Raw genomic sequence first — 19553 nt, 5'->3', positions numbered from 1 at the left:
TGGCTTAAGGATTCAACACATCCTTGAAGACCAGAGCGGATTAGTTTCTGCTTCAGGCCATTCATTTTGAAACACAACTCAGCTAGAGTCCCATGAAAAATTCAAAGGTGCGTTTTAGTTATTTTCGGCTCCAGCATTAAAAGCACCCCCCCCCCCCGACCTCTGAACAGGTAGGGTGGATGGTGGTGGGACGACATCAGCAGTCGCTGCTGAGCTGACACGGCTGATTGCTCACCTTTGCACCATGCTGTGTGTGTGTGTGTGTGTGTGTGTGTGTGTGTATGGGGAGAGGGGGGGGGGGGGGGGGGGGGGGGCGGCCTGCTAATTGATTTCATCCCTCGGGAAAGTCATTTCATCATACTTTGTGTTTTTTAACCCGTCTGACGACAGCCTTACAGCAGTCCGTCTGCACAGAGACTCGCAGCCCGCTGGGAAATTATCAGCTCCTGACTGAGTGTGTGTGAGGAGCAGAGAGGCTGTGCGAGGGGGAATATCACTTGAGAAGGAATTGATGAAGGAGACTTGTCCTTCGTGGGGAAAAAAAAAAAGAAATCTGATAGATTTTTTTTTTTACATTTGCACACACTGCAACAGCTGATGCACATTGGAGGTGGCAGCTTCCACTTTACTGTGGAATACAGTGAGACTCATTTGGAAAAGAGTTGGGATTTTCTCGTCTGTTTTGAATAAGAATGTCAATGGAGGTGGTTGAAATGGCTCGTGACCCCGTGAATGTGAAGCCACCAATGAAGAAACACGTACGTGAGAAATCCTGGTGGCACACAATTAAACCAGCGACATGTGGGGAGCTGTGGTATGCAGCAATTCAGCACTATCAGCAATTTACAGAATTTGTACCTTTTTGAAAGGGTATTTCAACACATTTACACATGCAGGGGCTTTTGTGTATTTCTCCACAGAGGAATCCCACCTCGTGCATTTAAGGATTTTGTCCAGTCTGTTGCACAATACAAAACGACGTCCCAGTGTATGAAAGTTTATTGATTCAACAGATTACTTTACAATCAATTTGCTACTGACAAATTCTTCTGGCTACATGATGTTACCATGAGAAGCTGAGTGAGTGACTTCAGTATCAAAGCTGCCTGTTTCCACACTTAGCACTAAAAAAAAAAAAAAAGGCTGTTAATATGTGCCGTGATGTGAAAAAAATAAATGAAGAAATCCAAATACGGGACAAAAACGTACATATCAAAGCTAAAAATGTTTCAACAGTGAGACCAGAATTGCACCAGAACTTGATATGTTTCCATCATGCTTAAATAAAACATTGTCAAAAACACTTTGTACCGTAAAGCTCTGCTTTCTTGTGACACCATCATTCACTACTTTAGACTCCAAAACCGACTACCGTGTTTTCTTCACACGCGTGAAAACAACATACAAACTGTTCAAACCAACGGTAGAAAATAAACGACAAGCTCCATAGGGCATAAATAAGTTACATTACTAGGTCAGTATATAAGGCATACAAAAACAACATTCCACACGTTAATGCTGAGGTTAATATGAGAAAGTGTCAGTCAGTGCAACAGGTACACAACGTATAAAACCTTTTGAGGTACAAGGTTGTTCAACTTGACACCAAACATTTAAAATGGCCTAACACAAACTTCTAATTGGCCTAAATCAAGAATCACTGTTGCATTGCAACCAATCACAGGTTCTCATCCAAAAAGGAAATTAAACATTCAGTGAGCAGGACCTTCTGCTTTTTTTCAAGGCACCGTCCAGGTACGCCCGGATCTTCTCTCTGTGGGACTGGCTCAGACAGTAGCCGATGGCCTGCTCCGTCTCCGAGACCCGCCGCCGGAAGCGGTCGCGGTCTCGCGCCATTTCTTCCCAGTGTCCTTTACGAGACGCCTGGCGAGCAAACGGCCAGGTCCGCATGACGTGGACTTGGACTTGAGGAGAAAACCGCACCTGAAGTCCAGAAGGAAGAAGAAAAAAATTTATAAATAAATAGAATTCAACACATTTTGTGAAGCAACTAGACTCCACAATGTCTGATATCTGAAATAAATAACCACAGAAGAAATAGCGCCATCGCAACAGCTGTGGTTACAGACCACATATATCTCCCCGTATCCATTTCTTTTTTTACATCAGGGTTTATATTTACAGCCTGATGTAACCACATGTTGTTTTTTTTGCCAAGCTTTTGTAAACTGATTTTGCAACACTGTTGCAACTTCACTCAAGTCTATGTGGGACTCAAATTCTCTGCTGACTCGGGTTTAGTCATGAGCGGTTTAGTCATGACGACCGGCAGCGTTGCTAAGCAACAACAAACAACCCAGCTGAACACACCCGCAGTTACAGCATGTGTCACTGAGACAGAAATTAACTCTTATCTCTGACGTTCTGTCACATGAGGCTTGGTGGGACAGCAGAAAAAGGCCCTTTTGAGGTGATTTAGCTTTAAAAACGTGATCACATGCTCCTCTGTAACAGGTTTAGGCAAACTAAACTGAGAAGTTTGGGTGATTAATGTAGTAAAAGCCTATTTGTGTCTGGCAGGTAAACTTAAAAGGTAATGACCTTTTTCTGCGTGGTGCTGGTCTTGCTTTCCTTCTTCTCCTCTGGGGGCGACTGCTCAGGTCTTTTCCAGGGCACCAGTGTTTTGTCTGGGTGGGAGTGCTGCTTTAGCTGCCGTTCTGAAAGAGCGGGCTTGGCAGCTCTGGATTTTCTGAATGCTTTTGTCTGCTTCTTGGTCTTTGCGGGAGGAATCTTAGTGTGCTGGTTATCAGGGACGTTTTTATCTTCTTTCTGCTGGAGCGCTGGAGCTGAAGAGCTCTGGAGGCAGGCCTTGAAATTCAGAGGGTGGTACGGGTCAGTCTTCTGGCAGAGAGAATTCCACAGAAGTTCTTCGTCATCGTCCTCTGACGGAGGGAAGCTGCTCTCCTTCTCCTCACTGTCTGTGTCAAACTTGGGGGGAGGTGCAGGAAGTGAGGCCTGCTTTTGAGAGACTGTGTTGGCGGACTTTTGGGATGTTGTGCAGCTCAGTGTGCTGGCAGTGAAGCACATGGGATTGTAGGGGTCTTCAGGACTGCTGAAGAAGTCCCAGAGCCTGTCGCTTTCCTCCTTGTCTATATCAGGGCTCGAGCCCTCTGAACTGGCCCAGCTGCTCCAACTGCTTTCACTGTCCGAGCGACAGACCAACATATTTAGCCCCGGAGAACCCAACATCTCCATGCTGGTCTTGTTCGCTGACACAAGGTCAGTTTCACTGTGGTCTCTCATTTCACTTTTACTTTTCCCCATGCCCGTGTTGGTTGAAATGCAGGCAGAGAAAAAGAAGGGGTTATATGGATCACTCGATTTAGACAGAGACTCCCAAAGCGCCTTGCTTTCCTCACTCTCAAATTCTACTATGTTCTGCTCGTCCTCACTGCTCCAAAAAGAACTTTTCTCCTCCTCCGACGTGTCCTGTTTGAAAACTCTCTCACTGCTTTTGTGACAGGTGTCGTTCGAACTCGAGCCTTCACTGCTTGACACAAAGATGTTCCAGTCACCGGGGAAGCCCATCTGCCAGGTGGATTGGTGTCCGAGAAAGATGCCCTCCTCTTTACCAGACGTCCTGGACACAAAGTCGTCTACAAGTCCGCAGCAGAGGTCGTCAGCACGCAGGCTGGACAGTAGGGCCTCGGCGGTGGATTTCCCAGAGAAAGAGTCACTCACGTCGGCACAGAAGTTCGAGAGGGGATTCGAGCCGCCGACCATGGAGGAGAACAGGAAGGATTCGGATGGGTTGGTCGCTGTGCTCATATGCTGGATGTGCTCTCCCGTTTCATCAGTGATTCTCACGTGAACCTCAAATCTGAACATCTGGAAAACTGTCAGGAAAAGAAAAGATTTAATAATGGATACAAATGAAACATTCCTTCATCTTTATTTTCTGTTATCATTTTCACTATAATCTGAGAATATTCTCTTCCCTCTACTGAATTTAGAGCGTTGTACCAAAGGGAATTTACAGGGGGGGAAAACACTGTGACAGATTGGTAATTACCGTAAATTACGAAAATCGAAAGAATGTAAATGCAACAGAAGTTAGCCTCTGCCACCAAAAAATATCAGCACATGGGACCTGAGACTGATAAAAGTGTCGTTCATTAAAGCCATTAGTGATTATATAAACGTAGACGAAGCTATGTATAGTAAAATAATAGTAATAAGAGTGCCGACACTGGACTTTCCAATGCCAATGAACACATCTAACCAGTTTAACTTTTTTTTTTTTTTTTTTAAAAAGAACGAGAGCTTTTAAAAGAATATATAGTAATACATTTAGTAATACATCTTAATTGTGCTTACCTGACATGCAAGTGTAGTAAATAACCTGAACCAGCAACCGAAGCTGTTCCCACAGCGCGGTGAGTAAGTGTTTAGTCCAAGGCAGAAGCGCCATTCCTCCGCCGCCAAAGCTCTCAATCGCCGTCCGCTCTGTGCCCTCCTCGGTAACAACACTCGTAGCCATTTTTACTTCTATTTGGAGTAGGACGATTTACACGGAAAAAAAAAATCCTCACGTATTCTGGTATTCCTCGACGAAAACCAACAAACTCCGCGTATGTGTCGGTGACAGATATGCGTCGGTGTGTTGTCGCTTCATTTTCAGACAAGTCTGCGCCATTTTTTGGTCTCCTTCGTCAAACGTACTCATACCGTTTCCCCATGTTTCTTTTTTTTTGTAGTCTTCGTTGTTGTAGTAAGGCTGAATGTCTCGACGTTTCACCACCACCCTATATATAAAACAAAGTGACGTCACGCGGGACTATGGGTGGCTGTCGCTCCTGTCACTCAACCGCATAACTCCCCATGCATTAATCCGACCCAGTGGTTACGCCTCCTTGTGCTTACGTGAGGTGTGACGCAGTGAAAGTGCTGGTGATTTCTTCAGCACTCAGGAAAATCCTGAACATGACACGACGTTAAAAAAAATACAACCCGAAATTGAGATCATGTAAGGCAATAGAAAGTCTTCTGAAAGCAAAAACAAGGCACAAAATTCTCTTAAATGTACCTTCATTTCATCACCAACACAACAGTTTCTTGCTTGGCTAAAATCTTAAATCACCACAAACAGAAAATATCAGAGCTATGACAAATTAAAACCCAACTATTTTAAACCTTTATTTCATCAGAAAGAAATAAAAAAAGGACAAGTAAGCATTTCCGAATTTAAACTGTTTTATTAATCCAAAAAGTGTAGTTTATGCCACCAGAGCAGAGGCTGTAGAGGACTCGCTGTAAACAGAAAGAGAAAAACCAAGTTAACTCCCAGTCACCTACAGTAAAATAAGTTGAACCCAATGACTAAACACAGATCTATTCAATGCCCTGACACAAAAGTGTAAACAAATATCAGAACGTACAACTATGAATGTATACAACTGAACATAAAGACCTGAGAACACCTTATATGATTTCATTGTGTGAAGGGGACTGGCAGAGAAGGCATTAACAAGCCATTCTGCTAATTTACCTCCATCTTTTCTCTAGCACAACAGAAATATCCCCACTCTTACAATAATGAAGGGTAGGACAATGATTTGTGCATTCATGTTGCAACTGTGGTGTCTGAACTTGGTCAGTTTGTCGATTTTTCAAAACAGGAAAATTTTTTTAAAAATCTGAATTTTTACAGTAAAATATGGCGAGCTTTTCTAATGGAGATGCAATACGTACTACTTCCAGTTGGGGGCCAGTACTCTCTTGGTCTTGTAGTAACGGGCCAGCCTGTGGATCCTACTCTCAATGAGAATCAGGCGGAACTTGGCGTCCTTGTCCTGCAAGTTTTAACAGCAATGTTATAAGCAGAACTACAACATATATTTAATGATAAAGTAAACACCCACCTGTATAAATTACGGGTTAGGTTAAAATGTTCTGTCATTACTGAATCAAATTAATTAAATTACAAAGAACGGTAATGGCCCACACTTAAACGGCTCTTTTTCAGTAAAACATTATGTAACCGTTATCTTATATCTAGGCTATACCTTTCTGTTTCTCTCCAAGTGCTTCCTGACTGCCACGGCCTTCTTGATGAGGTGGTAGAGATCCTCAGGCAGGTCAGGGGCCAGACCCTTGGACTTGAGGATCCTCAGGATCTTGTTGCCAGTGACAAAACGTACTTGGGCCACACCATGCGAGTCTCTCAGAATCACACCTAAATAAGATAACAAACATAAAACTGACAATGATGCTTGATACCGGGGCAACATATTCAATAAGTTACTCCAAAAACATTGCATGTTCTTTCATAGAAAAAAAGAAACCATTTCCTAGTAAATGCAACTGGTGTTACAAACTGTGGTAACGCTCTGATGGCTGCCCCCCCCCCCCCCCCCCCCCAAAAAACCTCATTAAAACTCAATGTAGCTCCGATACAAAATATGAGATCCAGTCGAATCAGACATAAAATGTCAGTGCCTATTGAGGTACAACAGTATTCATCCTGCAGTGAATACAGCTTCCAAACAAGTTTCCACCTGAAAAAGGGATTTTACTCAGTGTAGTAGGGCCTTTAAGCATGTTAATTAATGCAACTCAATTTAAAAATCTAAAAATACAGTACAACGGGAACTAATTTAACAGGAACAGATTATTTTGTCACGTAGAGCTTTGTGCCATCCAAGTATGCAGTGACCAGAGACTCACTGTCATTCTGACCCTTTTTCCACGATACCCATTGTTTTGTCATGTGGTGGAAACCTGCTGACCAAACAAGTGTCATGTCTGGACTGATCGGCTCAGTGGTTTAGTTTGCCAGTTGTAAAACTTGTTTGGAATCTTTTTAAACTAAAGTCCATCCAACAAGCATTCACTGCTTTCTATTTAGCTTACGGTCCCTGTATGCGTTTTGTATGAACATTCATTTTCCTCCCTCCCATCACTTTGTAACAATCTTATCAGGGCCCTGTATAGATAATGTATGACTATAAGATTTATGTATCAAATTCAATACCCCATAACTTGGAATTGCAGCATTCATGCTCAGTATGGTTATTTAATCAGACCACCTTTGTCCCAGTCGATAAATGCACAAGCGGAATGGAATTATTGACCCAAGTATGTTCCGAGGCATTCTGCCGTTTATCCTCCATGTTGGTATACCCAAATTCACAACAGACATTTCATTTGAGGTGTCTGAATGGTGATCTTGTAGAGCATCTAAGCTCATCTGTATCTTGTCGAGCATATATATGCTTGACCGATTCAATCCCCGACTACATTATCTTGGCGAATTAGTGCAGCTTTGAGAAGCCCGATTTGGTAGAATTTTAACTGGAAGAGCATGCTCTCACGAATTTATGAAGTCCAGACATGGTCTCAGTTTTCCATAGTGTTTATAACAAAATGAACGGAGAAAATCTTAGCTGAATAATCGTTCATATATTGGTCACGATGCAGTTTCTCCCACAAACACAAATCAGATGGCAGGGTCATTGTCCTCAGGTGAAGTAAGAATATCATTCTTCAGATGAAAATCGTTATGCTCAAAAATCTAACTGCAGTTAACACAGAAGTTAAAAATAAATAAATGAAAGAGTCCTACACAACCTAAAAACACCATCACCAACACTATTAGGGTGATATAACATGATGTGGTAACAAAACAACTGACTTAGCTTAGTCTTAGCCACACTGTTCAGTTTCAAATGGTTGGTTAACATCTCTCAACATGCCAATGGACCGTTACGGCTGAATGAAGCCATGACAAACATTAACCTAAATGCGACTAATGTCTGTATGAGTGTATGCTGCCGCTTTAAAAGACTGATGGAGCCATTAATGTTGCACATTTCATATCTGAAAAGGGCTATAGTCTTATAGGTATTACCAGTGTCCAGAGTAATGACAAAACAATAATGTGATACCTAAAATCTATATACTAAATTGATATTGTCACTTGTTAAAACAACTCCAGATAAGTGTGATTGTCCCTTTGAATTATTCTGTTTTAAAAAATTTACAATAACATATCTTTCAGTCCAATTAAACTCGCTGGTTTGTCAAATGCTTATGATTTGAAGGTCGGTCTGAGGGGCAATGTAATACTCCACAAAGCATGACCATTTATGGTCAGCGGTACTTGTCAATACCTCACATTTATCGTAATTTTAAGTCCAATGTCAGCATCTATGTCCATCCAGTGGGTGAGAAATCACCATTGAAACCGTTAAGTTTTTTCGATGTCTGAACTGCTTTCAATTATGAATACTCACCAATCTGAGAGGGGGTCAGGCCCTTTTTGGCCAGTTTGAAGATCTGCTCTTTAACATCATCAGATGTAAGCTTCAGCCACTGTTTTAAGACAAAAAAGGAAGAAAAAGAGGTTTGGATTATCAACTCGCATAGTGGCTCAAAAATAGTTCGCAACTGGGATACATGTCGTGTATACTCACAGTAGGAACGCTGCGCCTGTATGGCAAAGCTGACTGGGACAAGCCCTTTCTGTGAAATGGGAAAAAAAAAACATATGTGACGAGTTGAGAAAGCTGGACAGTTTGGTCGGAAAACGCAAAAGCAACCGTTGGCAATAACAAATGAAGAAAGGAAACCAGCTCCAGCATCTGTTAATGTGTGCATATAATGGTAAATAGGCCGGCTAACGTTAACTTTACACGCGTGAAAGCGGGACCGAGCGCGTGATAAAGCATACGTTACGCTTTAATTAAATTGTATCACTACATAAAAATGCGTTTGGTTAAAAACCATGTATTATAATTAAGTATAAGATTTAACTTAAAGTTAAGGAATAAGACCCTGGTAGACCGCAACTGTGCTAACTGGCTAACGCAGGCTAGCTGGAGATAGACATCCACTTGAAGGTGCGTTTTTCCAACTCCTTTTTTCGCTTTAGAACCAAATATTAAAAAGCTTTTTTTTGTCCTCGGTCAAGGATAACATGTTTATAAGCTGTGTTGTGCGACTAAAACCGCTGTAATATAATTTAAATCGAGCTTTTAACGAAAAAAGGGAGCTCACCCGGGAGCGTGCATGCGACCCATGATGGCGGTAGAGGAAGAGAGGCCGCACACGCGACAGAAAATGGTATTTTGCGCCTGCGTCGGAAATGACGTAATGACGCAGAGAGGCGCTTATTTCCTGTTTTAATTTTTTTTTTTTACGAACGATCAACCTGATGATTGCCATTACGTATACTGGTACATACGGGAATGGATTGTAATTAATTAATGCATTATAATGTCTTCACAGCAGATTTCTTTCCAACTTTATTATCATATTATGATTTATCCCATTATGACATGATTCAAGACATAAAAAATAAAATATGAATTATACTATCGCTGCTGAAAAGAATTATACCAATCTATAAAATTCTGGGTGGACAAAGGCCCAATCCCAATTCCTACTCTTAGCTTTACCAAAAGTATCTTGTATTTTTAAAGACCAAAGAGAAATGGTTATTAGCTCCCTAAAGGAGGCTTTGAGAGGCCATTTGGATTACTATTTCTAAACTAATTCTTTATTGTCCCTCAAAAGGGCCACTCTATCCCAAGTGGGGGAATTAGAATTGGACCAAAATATTAAATCTGTCATTAACTTTACACAGGAAAAACTATATGAAATTGTTGATTTATTTTTCTACAAGGCACACTTGTCTAGTCTTTAGAAAATGCCCTGTTTCGGGATCCTAATCCAATATAATTTTTAATATAGTAATGAGAATGTGCATGAGAGGAGCTAGCTATACATCGAGTGGTTTGACTTCCAGCTCCACATACCCAAGAGTCCTATGTATGTAAACTGAACCGTAGAATGTTTATAATTCAACAGTAATGTCCATTTCCAACACTAAAGTGAGCAAGAAGTTAAGCAATCAAGTTAAGTTATTGTACTGAGCTCAACACATATGGAGAGTCTAAACCCCTCCCCCCCCAAAAAAACACACACAACCATGATTTCAACAACAAAACATATCTTTATTTGTGGAGATGTTCCTCATCCAGCTGTACACCACATAGTTTAGTACAGAAAGATAAAAACAGAAGGCACACTAAAGTGAAATGTATGTTATTCAACTACAGCACATTCCACAAATTTCATACAAAGACACAAAGTGACACTTCAGGTTTGTTCAAAAAACATTTATTTTTGCTTTTAGGAAAAAGAGGGATTACAGTACACACGGATCCATTCGGGCTAGAGGGAACCAATTAAGAATAAATAACTGGCCGTGTTAATACACTCTCCTTGCTTTCTTTGTACAGTCACGAAAAGAGCAGATCAAGTCACTAATATTCATAGCGTGACATAACTGTTTTGTAGATCTTTAAAAACCTTTTTAGTAAATTCATTTTAATTTCTCCATTAAACATCAACTTTAGATTTATAGTTAGGTGGAGAGGAAAGCAGGTACCTCTTGCACAGGATCTTTTTTTTTTTCCCTTCTTGTGAAGATGTTTTACATCAAAGCTGACATCCGGAACATTTTCCCACCTAAATATCAAAGCTTACTGGTTCCGGACATCATTTGCAGTTATTGCTGACTTTGTGCCCAGTTATTCATCACGGCGTCATTACACCACTATCAGTGAGTGTGGTATTGCTGCCCGAGCTAAAACAGCCTCATGTCCAGACTCCAGGAGGGACTCGGTTCTTTAATCACGGTTTAGAACCACTGAATTGACATCTGATCAGCATTATTAGGCGAACATAATATTTATTTAGAACACAGACAAGAGTGTGTTCCAAAGCTTATGATACAATTTCCCCTTTAAGATGTCCTGTGTGAAAATCAGTCAAGTAATAACATGAAAGAAAGACCTAGTAGTGTGCATTTAGTGACATTCCACTGTTACAAAGAACCTTGATGGTTCCAGTCTGGCACCAGACCCACGCTGGAAGAACTACTGATATAGCTTTATAGAATATAATTTTTTTTCTTTAATTATGACATCGCACATTGTTAATAAAATATACATATAGCAATAAGGCCAAGTTGAGCTTTAAAAAGAGATTGTGAGAACAAACAAAGGCACGCCGATCTGCTCCCTACTAGGGAGAGTGGTTTGATTTTCGGTCCTTTTCATCAAGTTTGGCACATTTTGGGAGAATTGTAAGGTCACTATTGATTTCCTCGAATCTGGTGTGTCGGACTATTCTACCAAGAAGTGTTTACCGCAAAGCAGAAAAACCTGATGTTTCTTATTCGTCTATATAGAAAATAAACAAGGAAAATGTAAAAATGAGCCCCTTCTCTATCTGTTTTGGTCCTCTAATATCAAAATGTACAAAATATTACAGCTCTTTGTTATACTCGAAGAAAAAGAGACAGAAAATAGAGATTGTTTGTCACAAAAACAATCGTGATTAGCTTTAGAGGAAGGAAGAAAATGTGAAACTAGAGACCAGGATCCCCTTTTCTCGACTTGTAAGTTGGCCTGTTTTGTTGCCCTTAGAGGGTGCGTCTGGAGGAGAACATTCATTTCATATGGGAATAACCTGTGGATAAATAATAAGCAAACTAATGATAAAATTAATTAGGTCAACATGTACGTAATTTGTTACAATTAGTGACGTTTTCAGCCACAAGCACTTTCATTTCCTGCTGTGAGATCTTAATTATATCAAGTACAACAGGATTCAGGTGAAAGAAATGGTGAATTTGGTTTGTTAGAATTCAAAATCAAAAAAATAAAAATTCTGTTTATTCTTGAAACGTAAAGTCATAAATCCCTCATCAAAGCAAATCAGGGTCCATCTCCAAACCCTTAAGTTCCGGAGTGGCGTTTTTGTGAAGTGAAACAGACGTGACCAGTATTTTCAAGTAAGATCGCGTCTATCGCATTTCCCATATGATCTGAATGCATCTGTTGTTGTCCAGAGTGGCAGAGTCAGAGGCAGGCGGGGGTCAGAAGTAGGGAACGGCCGTTAGTTTGTACCACTTGACCGTCTCCTTGCTGAGGTCAAAGTCTTTGAGTCTGAGCGTGATGCCGCCCAGAAAGTAGTTCTCACGCAGCGACTCAGCGCTAAGCACACTCAGTTGCAGCTCCCGTAGACCAAGTGTTTCTTTGCTGTAGCCGCTGTACACCAGCTGAGGGAAAGAGAGGATGGAAGAGTGAGTGAGTTAATGCTCCTAACAATCAAATTCGTGGCCTACAACAGTCCAACTTACAGACTTTTTCATGAAAACCTCCTACTCAATCATTTTTAAATTTAGAAAACCAAAAATGCATTCAAAGTACCTAAACGTGGGCAACGTTCTCTGGGCAGCGTTCTCTTACCATCTCATTGAAAGTGGGGTTCCTGGTTTTCCTGGTGATCTTTGTCTTGCGTTTGGAAGTCTTGTGTGGATCTGGAAGCAGGTAGGTTTTCACATACGGGTTGGGATCTGTTCCATCTTCAGAAACCTTTAGCGTTGGACATGGTTTATTAGCGGGACAACAGATGATCAAACGAAGAATGAAACAGCATAAACCTGTGAAAAATTGCATCTCCGGATGTCTAGTTTATAATTGTTGAGTTTACCAGGTCTCTGATGTGCATAACCATGATGAAGAGAGTGCTATTCCTATAGGAAATCGAGAGCTTCACTTCTCCTTCAACCCGACCTGAAGTAGGACTCAGCGGAGGCTCTGAAACAGTCAGATACCACACATCACACTCAAGAGTAGACAAAGACATCTCACTCAAAATGTCTGCTAAGAAAAATCTACTATTGCTACAAGATGTTGCTTTTACAGTGAAATAAGGGCTTCAGTGTCTTGTCCAAGGACACTTCAACATGTAGACCAACAACATTCTGATTGAAAGACAACCCCCTCTATCGCTTGAGCGACAGCCAACCTCTTTAATAGTGTGTCTGTTGACAAAACCATTAGAGGAATACTACAATACGACAACTAAAAGCAGGTACAATGGAAGGCAAAACATCTGAAGAACGGAAATGAGAAGCTGAAGTATTTACCAGGTGCTTTGGGTGTGGTATCTAAACCCTCTGTCTTATCATCCCGTGCGATTGGATGAAAAAAGGTGTAGATCAGGTCACACTAGAATGCAACAACAGATGTTACTTAATCAACTAATCCCAATCGCTAACATTTCAGCATTCTTATACTGAGTGTGTGTGTTCGGGAGTGTACCTCAGTGACCTCTGTGGAGCTCCTCATCAGGTTGTGCACGTAGCTGTTGAGCTCCAGCTTCCTCTTGGCTGCCACTTCTTTAATGTGGGTGCGACCAAGCACCATTTTGTTTGGGAAACTACAGAGATATAGAAAGCAGAGGTATTTATTAGATCTATTTTGCATGATCTAATGTAAAATCTAATCTAAACTCTAGCTGCACACATGATTGATTATTTGAAAAAGAGCTCGATTGTAGTTTGGGAGAATGAGTTATAAAGCTAGCTGAGGATGAAAATTATTTTCCACCAAAACAAGAAGCTGACTTGTCAGTTTAAGTCCAAGTCACTTTGTTACAGTTTTCTATTAAGAGGATTAAGGATAATTAGAGGATTTAAACACATTGCGGTGTATAAATAAAGGTGATCTCCTACCCAGGCAGCTTCCAGAGAGGAAAAAGAATAGTTAGTTTATTGTGGAGCTCCTGAAACTCGTCAAAAGTGCGGAAGACAAACTGTGGCTCATTCTGACCTTCCCTGAGGATCCTCACCACATAGGTCTGCACAGAAAGAACGGGGAGACAATCTGGTTTAACACAATCCAGTTCAATTCAGATATGAGTCGGAACATTAAAATACAAAGACAAAAATCAAAGGCTCACATAGTGCTTGTCAGGGTTGTATCTCTTCTGGAAGGAGAAGATGGAGGCATGGAGGATGCGTCCCTCCTGCTTCAGAGTGTACGTCTTTGGGGAGAAAGACAGGATTGGCTCATCATTGGCCGGAAGGCCTGAAAATCGTAGCTGGGCGAGGTTGTGGATGAAGAAATTGAATTTGGTGGCCACACTTCCCAGACTGGACTCTATCAGCCTGTGACAGAAAGAAGAAACAGGAGAAAACATCGGGGAAATAAGAGAGATGAGGTGGAGGTAAAAAAAAACAAAAAACATCAGTATGACATATTTTCTGGTCAACAGGTGTAATTTTAGTCCAGTGTGATTGCGATTGGTGTTTTGAAAACCGTTAATGCCAGATACTCTTTGCTGTGTGTGTGTGTATTTTTTTTTGTTTCGTGCTGTAATGTGAGACAGCCCTTATTCCTTTCTCCCCTCCACACCTATTCTGCCATCTGGTGGATTTTTCAGCAGACAAAAAAGAATTCCCTTTTAACCATGACTGAAAACAGAGAATTTGTCCAAAATTTGTCCAAATTTGTCCAAAAAAAAACAGCCGCACATGTTGAACTATTTCAGAAAAGTTGCTTTTTTCCCCCTAACAAAGACAGGAGCAGAGAGGGATTTCTGTGTATCACTGCTGTGAGATCAGAGCAATGTATTCACCTTGTGAAGAAAATGGTAGCCTCAGCGTCTGTGTTGTGGGGCTGCAGGGCATCAAACACATACTTTAGATCCTGAGAACCTGTCAGTTCTGGGAGGCCCGATGACATCATCTACGACAAACAGACCACATACATTTAAAGCGATTAATGTACAAGCTAAAATAGATTTTCTTTAATTAATTATAATTGCCTACACACACCCCTTTGCAACTACGAGCAATTCTTTACTTATTTTTTCTTTTAATAATATCTAAAAGTCAGCTGCACTATAACATCATTTAGAAAAAGAGACAGCAGTGGAGCAGTGATTTATTATGTTTTGCTCCTTTGTAGTATAGTTGTTATTCTGGCTCTTGTAGATGCAAATGAAAAGAAAGTAGAAACTTTGTCTGTGTCTGTGTGTATGTGTGTGTGAGTGTGTGTGTTCTGTCTCACCAGAGACAGCAGGTTGAGGAAAAGCCCGGAATGCTTGCGGATGAGGTTGTAGGCCTGGCAGCACAGGTCTACAAACAGCTGGAAGCGACTGGTGGGACGCTCCCCTCCGTTAATGACGTACGCCATGTCAGAGGTCAACACGAACGGAGCTCGGTCTCTGATGGGGAAGAAGGAGGGAAGTTTTAATCGAGCTTCTAAAAAGTGGAGTGGCCAAAAAGTAACAGAAAAGGACTTGTGGATGGATCACTGGTTTTAAAATCTCTATCATGAACTTGAAACAATTTGAAGAGGACGTATCGTCATTTCCAAATGTGTAGCGCAATAGTATTTCCTGTTGCAATCAGCTGATACAGGACCTTTAAACTACACTCTGATAACAACACAGTGATAAAAAACAAAAGAGACGGCAATCGACATCCTGGTCCACGTTTATGGAAGACCTTTAAACCCGAACAGCACACCAAAGCATTTTCGATCTGACAAGCACATGTATAAATAAGATCTCGTCATCACCTTTTGAAACTGCCAAACATCTGGGCATGGCCCAGGAACTTCCCAAAGTCGATGTGAAACATGTGACCAGTGGAACGCAGCATGATGTTATCGTTATGACGATCACATATGCCAAGTACGTAGGTTGCAACGCAGCACCCAGCACAGGAGTAGATGAAGTTCTCTGATGCCTAGAAAGATTAAGATAAGATGAGATGAGATGAGATAAGAAGGTACCTTTAGACCCAGCTGCAAAGTAAGAACTGCAATAATGTTCTGTGATGATGGCTCGATATGTCAGGAAGGGCTAAAATAAAACGGCTTTAAATGTTTGGAACTAGAAAGAAAGTATATTGCTTTCTTCAGGGACTATCAAAAGCCTCTAGCCTTTAGCCAAAGTTCAGGGTCAAGTTATCTGTAATTACCATGTAATTACATGAAAATTCTACAGTAAATCTTTAGGGTCAGAGGTTGAGACGGCAGTGTAAGTTTTCACACTTATTAGGTCAAAGTTGACACGGTTTGACACAGTTTAACAGCATATCTAGTGTGAGCTTTTGTCAAAAGAAACAGAGAATGGCTTCCATATTCAAGCATTTTTCCACACCACAACATGTTTTGGAAAAAGAATCTGACATAAGAACACTATGAACACTTACACTTTAAACTTCACAAACTTTGGGCTTTACCTGTGGTAGTTTCACAACGATTCTCCTTTAAATGAGCAACTGCCTCCATATCCTTTGTGTTTACCTTCTCGTATTCGTCTTCAGCTGGGTTGTACTTGCGGAGCCACTCTGCCAGCGGTTTGTCCTTAAAGGATCCAGTGACGCCGTATTCCACCTGAATCTTTCTCAGTGTGTCAGAGGACGGCACCAGCTCCACCATACCTGAAAATAAAACATCTTTTACTGACACAAGCTAAGGATGATCAGAAAGTCAGAACCTGCCCATGACACTGAGCAACAAATGTTCGACAATCCCACTGATATAGATTAGAAAAACTGCTGTTTTAACAGTTTGGATACATGGTGGCTTTTGAAAGGTCGTGTTCTTCATCAAAATAACTATGCTTTGCTCATAAAGGTACATCAAATTTGACAGATGGGAACGTGACTGTGTGCGTTTGTCAGATACCTTTGTCCTTGCCAGTGGAGATGCATTTGAAGTTGACAATGCGGAGGTCCAGGCCCTCCTGCAGCCAGATGCGGTCCATGATGCGAATCATCTGAAGAGCCAGCATGTCCTGCCTCAGGTCTTCTCCCACCTGATACACAAACAGACGAGCACAGTGGCAGATAACGTACGCACCCCAAACTATTGTTGGGATTAGTTGGATTCTACCTCTGCCACCAGGGGGTGCAGTTCTTTAACGAGAGACAAGGAAAGAACTGTTTGTTACTACAGGCTGTGTATTTGATGACAACTCCCTGGCTTAAACTAGCAGAGCGTGTGTGTGTGACAGACACACCAAACCAGTTTGTAGGTATTGTTTGAATGACCGATTATTGGGTAAATTTGACCTTTCTTTTGCAGTGCTTATGTAGAGTACCTTAAACATGACATTGATCTCCTCTCCCAGTGGGTCAGTGTTGACCAGGGCCAGCTTGAGGGGAACCGCATTGGAGTTGAAGAAGGAACAGGCCTGCACACAAACACGAGCAATGTGATCTTATCTCTGAAAGGATGCATGAGTGTTATAGAAGTCTTTACCTAATTACCAATTAAAGTGTAGCTGCCTCCATAAAGCCTGCAGGTAGCTGAGCCACAAAGGAAGCTCGGTGTATTAACTACACACGATCCTCTGTGTCTAATTAGAAGATGTTTAACTCCCACAATTCATTTTGTGCCAAGTAAAGATGTAGCACACAAAGATGTTAGGAATCTACAACTCAAGACATTTCATGTCTGTGCTTAAAAGTAAAATGAGGAACACATGTGTGCATGGGCTTAATATTTCACTGAAACTGTTGCATAATGAGTTTATTTCCCTGGAGGCTTCTACCTCAAAGGTTCTATTAAAGTGGTTGTTCCATTTTTGCTGCATAAAAGTTAAGCTCAATCAAAGTTTTCTTCTTCTCCTCTTCGTCGATGCGTTTTTCTATTCAGTGCTAATATGAATAATCTACGACAGCCAACTCTTTGTGTACTTAATCATAAAGAACAAATGACTATAGCAAAAAAACATGCTTTTTTTCCCCATTAACGGTAGCGAGTGTGTGTCATACCTTGATGTTTAGCTCCTTGGCCACCAGACTGGGGCTCAGGGGCAGCCTGCAGCTGTTCCTCTGGAAGAAGTTCTGAATGTTTTCCAGGCCGTCTTGCAGCGCTACCTAAGCATAAAAATGTGAAACCCCGCACACAAAATTAGAACCAAATATAATATGGCCATTAACACAAAAGCACACACACACACACACACAGACTTACCTGTCGCGTAGATCCCCCAGCCTGTCTGACCCTCTCAGCCACGGCTCCCAGCAGAGTGACCAGGTGAGTCTGTTTCTCCAGCTCCGCCCTTAGTTTGGCTCCACACAGACACAGCAGGGCACCCAGCACCCGCTCATAGCGCCGTCCCCAGGTAGGATCCTGCACGGCATCCTTTAGCAACCTGCCGCCATTACATACATCACAACATTTAAGGGCCACTTTCATTCCATTTATCATCATGCTTTAAGACTTTATCAGTATTAAAATACTGTTCTACAGGTAAAAATAATGCTTTTTTGTTCACTCGGCCTCAACTCGGTTTGGTGTCTGGATTTGAACTCAACACTAAGCTTACAACTCTGATAGCCTCAGGCCTGCTAATATAAAAAGATGTTTGGAGAAGTTAAAGATTTTAAATGGGAAATAAGCCAAAGAATAAAGGCCCTAAAGAAAAACTCTGGTCTTAATTGGTTATTAAGATTAACAGGTTTGATAAATAAGGCTATAAAAAGCTATGTAAACACACCTACCATTACTGCATTCTTTAAGTGATTAAGAGCCAATTACTTCCTGAAAGAACTGATTCTGATTTTTTTTTTTCTTTTCAAATAAGTCCTGGAAGCCAGTCCATTCACTTAAGAATTTGTTGGTTGGTTGGTGTTTCAGTGCTGCTCCAGACTCACCAGTAGAGGTAGTGGGCTATGTTCATGTTGCCTTGTGCTCTGGATAGCAGGAACATGACGAGGGCGTTCTTTAGGTGACACTCAAACTTAAACGCCTGGAGGAGACAATAGAATGAAAAAGGATTTTTGATTTGAAGTTGTGGATGAAAATGAGAAGTTTTAGTTTAATTACATGGAAATGACAGATAACTTGAAGAGTGTATGCAATGTAGGTATTTTTGAACAGTTAATCATACCTGTACTAGCTGTGGCAGGTAGTCAGCCAGCTCATCATCACTGCTCTTCTCAATCCAACCAACAGCCACGTTCCTCACCTCAGTATCTGCAAACCTACACAAACACACAGTTAGACAGGCAAGTGTTTGTTTTGTTGCACTTAGAAAAAACGAACACAAACATCGCACAAATACCACACTGTACTACCATGTAATGCATTGCATGGTAAAAAAAAAACAGGATACTGTTTATGTGCAAGTACTGAGCACAGTACATACTTTGAGTCAAGCAGCTCCAGTGCAGTGACGGGAGGCAGGGCGGGCCAGTGGTGCAGCAGGGAGTGGATGTGAGCCATGCTGGCCCAGTCCCAGCTGGGCGCGCTGGCCAACGCCTTGGGGAGGCTGCTGGGGTGGTCCCTCCGACAGTGGAGCCGATGGTCCCACAGGAGCTGGTGATCGGATCGCTTCAGCCTGCAGGAATAAAGCAGAGAAGAGAAGGAAGATCATTTAGATGGCAGCCGCTAAAAGAAAAAGTTAAACATTTATTAGTTAAGCACAATTTAACTGGATTTCTTCCCAATCTTAAAAAAAATGAAAGTGTTCCAGCTTTTAAGGATAACTTTTCAAATTCAGAACTGTGAAAATAAACTAAAAGACTGTTAAAATGTATTTTGGACCACAGAGTTTATCAGGCAGGATCAACAATGTTGAATACTTATTCCCACATGTTACAAAGTGATGTGTTTGCAGTTTTAAATGAGAACCATTTTAAAAACAACCCCACTTCTTGTGAAGATCCCCAACAACAGACTAATTATTCAAGACAGTTTAACAACACGTGT

General features: G+C 41.4%; 3 protein-coding genes and 1 non-coding gene across 4 annotated transcripts in view; all 4 read right to left on the bottom strand.

The window, feature by feature from the left end:
• Positions 1 to 992: 992 nt before the first annotated feature.
• Positions 993 to 4818, bottom strand: LOC140307464 (uncharacterized). Its single transcript, XM_072386364.1, has 3 exons — positions 4339 to 4818; positions 2563 to 3857; positions 993 to 1944 (listed from the first exon to the last, which is right to left on the bottom strand). Exons 1-3 carry the CDS (start codon positions 4499 to 4501, stop codon positions 1705 to 1707), a joined length of 1698 nt encoding a protein of 565 aa, XP_072242465.1. The 5' UTR covers positions 4502 to 4818; the 3' UTR covers positions 993 to 1704.
• A 378-nt stretch (positions 4819 to 5196) lies between these two features.
• rps13 (ribosomal protein S13) lies at positions 5197 to 9094 on the bottom strand. Its single transcript, XM_072386363.1, has 6 exons — positions 9019 to 9094; positions 8436 to 8484; positions 8256 to 8334; positions 6027 to 6196; positions 5713 to 5813; positions 5197 to 5271 (listed from the first exon to the last, which is right to left on the bottom strand). Exons 1-6 carry the CDS (start codon positions 9039 to 9041, stop codon positions 5238 to 5240), a joined length of 456 nt encoding a protein of 151 aa, XP_072242464.1. The 5' UTR covers positions 9042 to 9094; the 3' UTR covers positions 5197 to 5237.
• LOC140307842 (small nucleolar RNA SNORA19) lies at positions 5454 to 5584 on the bottom strand. Its single transcript, XR_011915871.1, has one exon. It is a non-coding gene; the product is annotated as a small nucleolar RNA SNORA19 (small nucleolar RNA).
• A 1033-nt stretch (positions 9095 to 10127) lies between the features above and the next one.
• pik3c2a (phosphatidylinositol-4-phosphate 3-kinase, catalytic subunit type 2 alpha) overlaps positions 10128 to 19553 on the bottom strand; it is a 39455-nt gene continuing 30029 nt past the window's right edge. Inside the window, exons 16-33 of the mRNA XM_072386358.1 lie at positions 18991 to 19182; positions 18733 to 18826; positions 18497 to 18591; positions 17814 to 17994; positions 17612 to 17716; positions 16936 to 17028; positions 16521 to 16650; positions 16137 to 16273; positions 15405 to 15574; positions 14892 to 15048; positions 14458 to 14567; positions 13780 to 13987; positions 13553 to 13677; positions 13140 to 13257; positions 12965 to 13046; positions 12526 to 12632; positions 12282 to 12407; positions 10128 to 12091 (exon numbers count right to left, since the gene is read on the bottom strand). Of these exons, the coding sequence (XP_072242459.1) occupies positions 11909 to 12091; positions 12282 to 12407; positions 12526 to 12632; positions 12965 to 13046; positions 13140 to 13257; positions 13553 to 13677; positions 13780 to 13987; positions 14458 to 14567; positions 14892 to 15048; positions 15405 to 15574; positions 16137 to 16273; positions 16521 to 16650; positions 16936 to 17028; positions 17612 to 17716; positions 17814 to 17994; positions 18497 to 18591; positions 18733 to 18826; positions 18991 to 19182 (2413 nt within the window). The 3' untranslated portion in view covers positions 10128 to 11908. The remainder of the gene's footprint in view (positions 12092 to 12281; positions 12408 to 12525; positions 12633 to 12964; positions 13047 to 13139; positions 13258 to 13552; positions 13678 to 13779; positions 13988 to 14457; positions 14568 to 14891; positions 15049 to 15404; positions 15575 to 16136; positions 16274 to 16520; positions 16651 to 16935; positions 17029 to 17611; positions 17717 to 17813; positions 17995 to 18496; positions 18592 to 18732; positions 18827 to 18990; positions 19183 to 19553) is intronic.

Source organism: Leuresthes tenuis, unplaced genomic scaffold, assembly GCF_036924035.1.
Source record: "Leuresthes tenuis unplaced genomic scaffold, fLeuTen1.0.hap1 SCAF_5, whole genome shotgun sequence".
Taxonomy (NCBI): Eukaryota; Metazoa; Chordata; class Actinopteri; order Atheriniformes; family Atherinopsidae; genus Leuresthes; species Leuresthes tenuis.
Note: the sequence above shows the minus strand (reverse complement) of the source record. Positions and strands in the feature narration are given on the sequence as shown.